A 1,305-nucleotide genomic window follows, 5' to 3' on the forward strand; every position below is an offset into this window, starting at 1 on the left:
GGTGGTGATGGGAGGTGGTCAGGAGGCCATGGAAGTCACAACCACTTCTACTAGGATCGGCAAATTCGAGGCCAGGTTAGTGCCGTTACGGCTGTGATTCCGCGTGGAAAACAATTAGGGATTTTTAAATGTGATCTTAAAATCATTAAAATGCATTGATTAAAAAAATAAATAAAATCTCTTCTAGGTTTTTCCATGCGGCTTATGAAGAGGAGTTCGGTCGTGTGAAGGGACACTTCGGCCCCATTAACTGTGTGGCCTTCCACCCGGATGGGAAAAGGTTAGTTCCTGCATTTGTATTCTTATAACGTTTACTTTGATTTATCAGTCATTAGTTTCAATGATTTTATTAACCATTCATTCATTCTTGCACCCACAGTTACAGCAGTGGAGGAGAGGATGGTTATGTAAGAATTCATTACTTCGATCCCCAGTATTTTGATTTTGAGCTTGAGGCGTAATAACCAGTGACCATCAGCGTTCCCAACATCCAGGACAGATCACCAGTTGATCACAGCAGTAACACCTGATTGACTGCACAAGGCTGAACATGGAGATTGTGTTTTAGACTGTCACCCGCATACAAATATTTCATTTAAAGCATTTCATGCGATGTGTATTTAATACATTGAACATTCTGAATAAACTGGGTTTGAGAAATAAAGTGGCCTGTTTGGTTACTGCTCGTCTTTTTACATGTTGGTTCCATCACTGTAGAAATACTAAAATGGATATGTTTGGTTTAACTAATGCAAATCCCTCCCACCCTCCCCTAGTAAACACATTAAAGCAGGGGTGGGCAAACTTGGCCCTTCCAGGCCACTTTCCTTCAGAGTTTAGCTCCAACCCTAATCAAACACACCTGAACCAGCTAATCATTGTCTTCAAGACTACTAGAAGGCTACAGGCAGGTGAGTTTTATAAGGGTTAGAGCAAATCTCTGCAGGAAAGTGGCCAAGTTTGCTCATCACTGCATTAAAAGGATAGTTCATCTAAAAATGGAAATGCTGTCATTAACTCACCTGCATGTGTTTCAGGGTTCCCACGCTTCTTGAAAATACTTGAATTTCAGACATGGATTCAAGGCCTGGAAAATACTTGAAAACAAACATAGGTCCTTGAAAGTGCTTGAATTAAATTTGAAATAAATTTTATGGCGCTATTTAAAAATTGTCCTATATGTTCTGTCAAAGACCGAACAAGCAGCACTAATGACTGGGGATGGAGATGAGGGGAGCCAGGGAAAAAAACGTGTGTTGACGCGCAGCCTAGAGCCCTGAGCGGGACAGTTTTCTTAAGCCCGCT

At 41.4% G+C, this 1,305-nt stretch overlaps 1 protein-coding gene across 1 annotated transcript; it reads left to right on the forward strand.

Annotated features, from left to right (window-relative positions):
* The first annotated feature begins 6 nt into the window (after positions 1-6).
* On the forward strand, positions 7-664 carry LOC107576063 (eukaryotic translation initiation factor 3 subunit I-like). The gene is made up of 3 exons (XM_016262332.1): positions 7-75; positions 188-280; positions 380-664. Exons 1-3 carry the CDS (start codon positions 8-10, stop codon positions 459-461), a joined length of 243 nt encoding a protein of 80 aa, XP_016117818.1. The 5' UTR covers position 7; the 3' UTR covers positions 462-664.
* Positions 665-1,305: the final 641 nt, after the last annotated feature.

This window comes from Sinocyclocheilus grahami, unplaced genomic scaffold (genome assembly GCF_001515645.1).
Source record: "Sinocyclocheilus grahami isolate Dianchi unplaced genomic scaffold, SAMN03320097.WGS_v1.1 scaffold3162.1, whole genome shotgun sequence".
Classification (NCBI taxonomy): domain Eukaryota; kingdom Metazoa; phylum Chordata; class Actinopteri; order Cypriniformes; family Cyprinidae; genus Sinocyclocheilus; species Sinocyclocheilus grahami.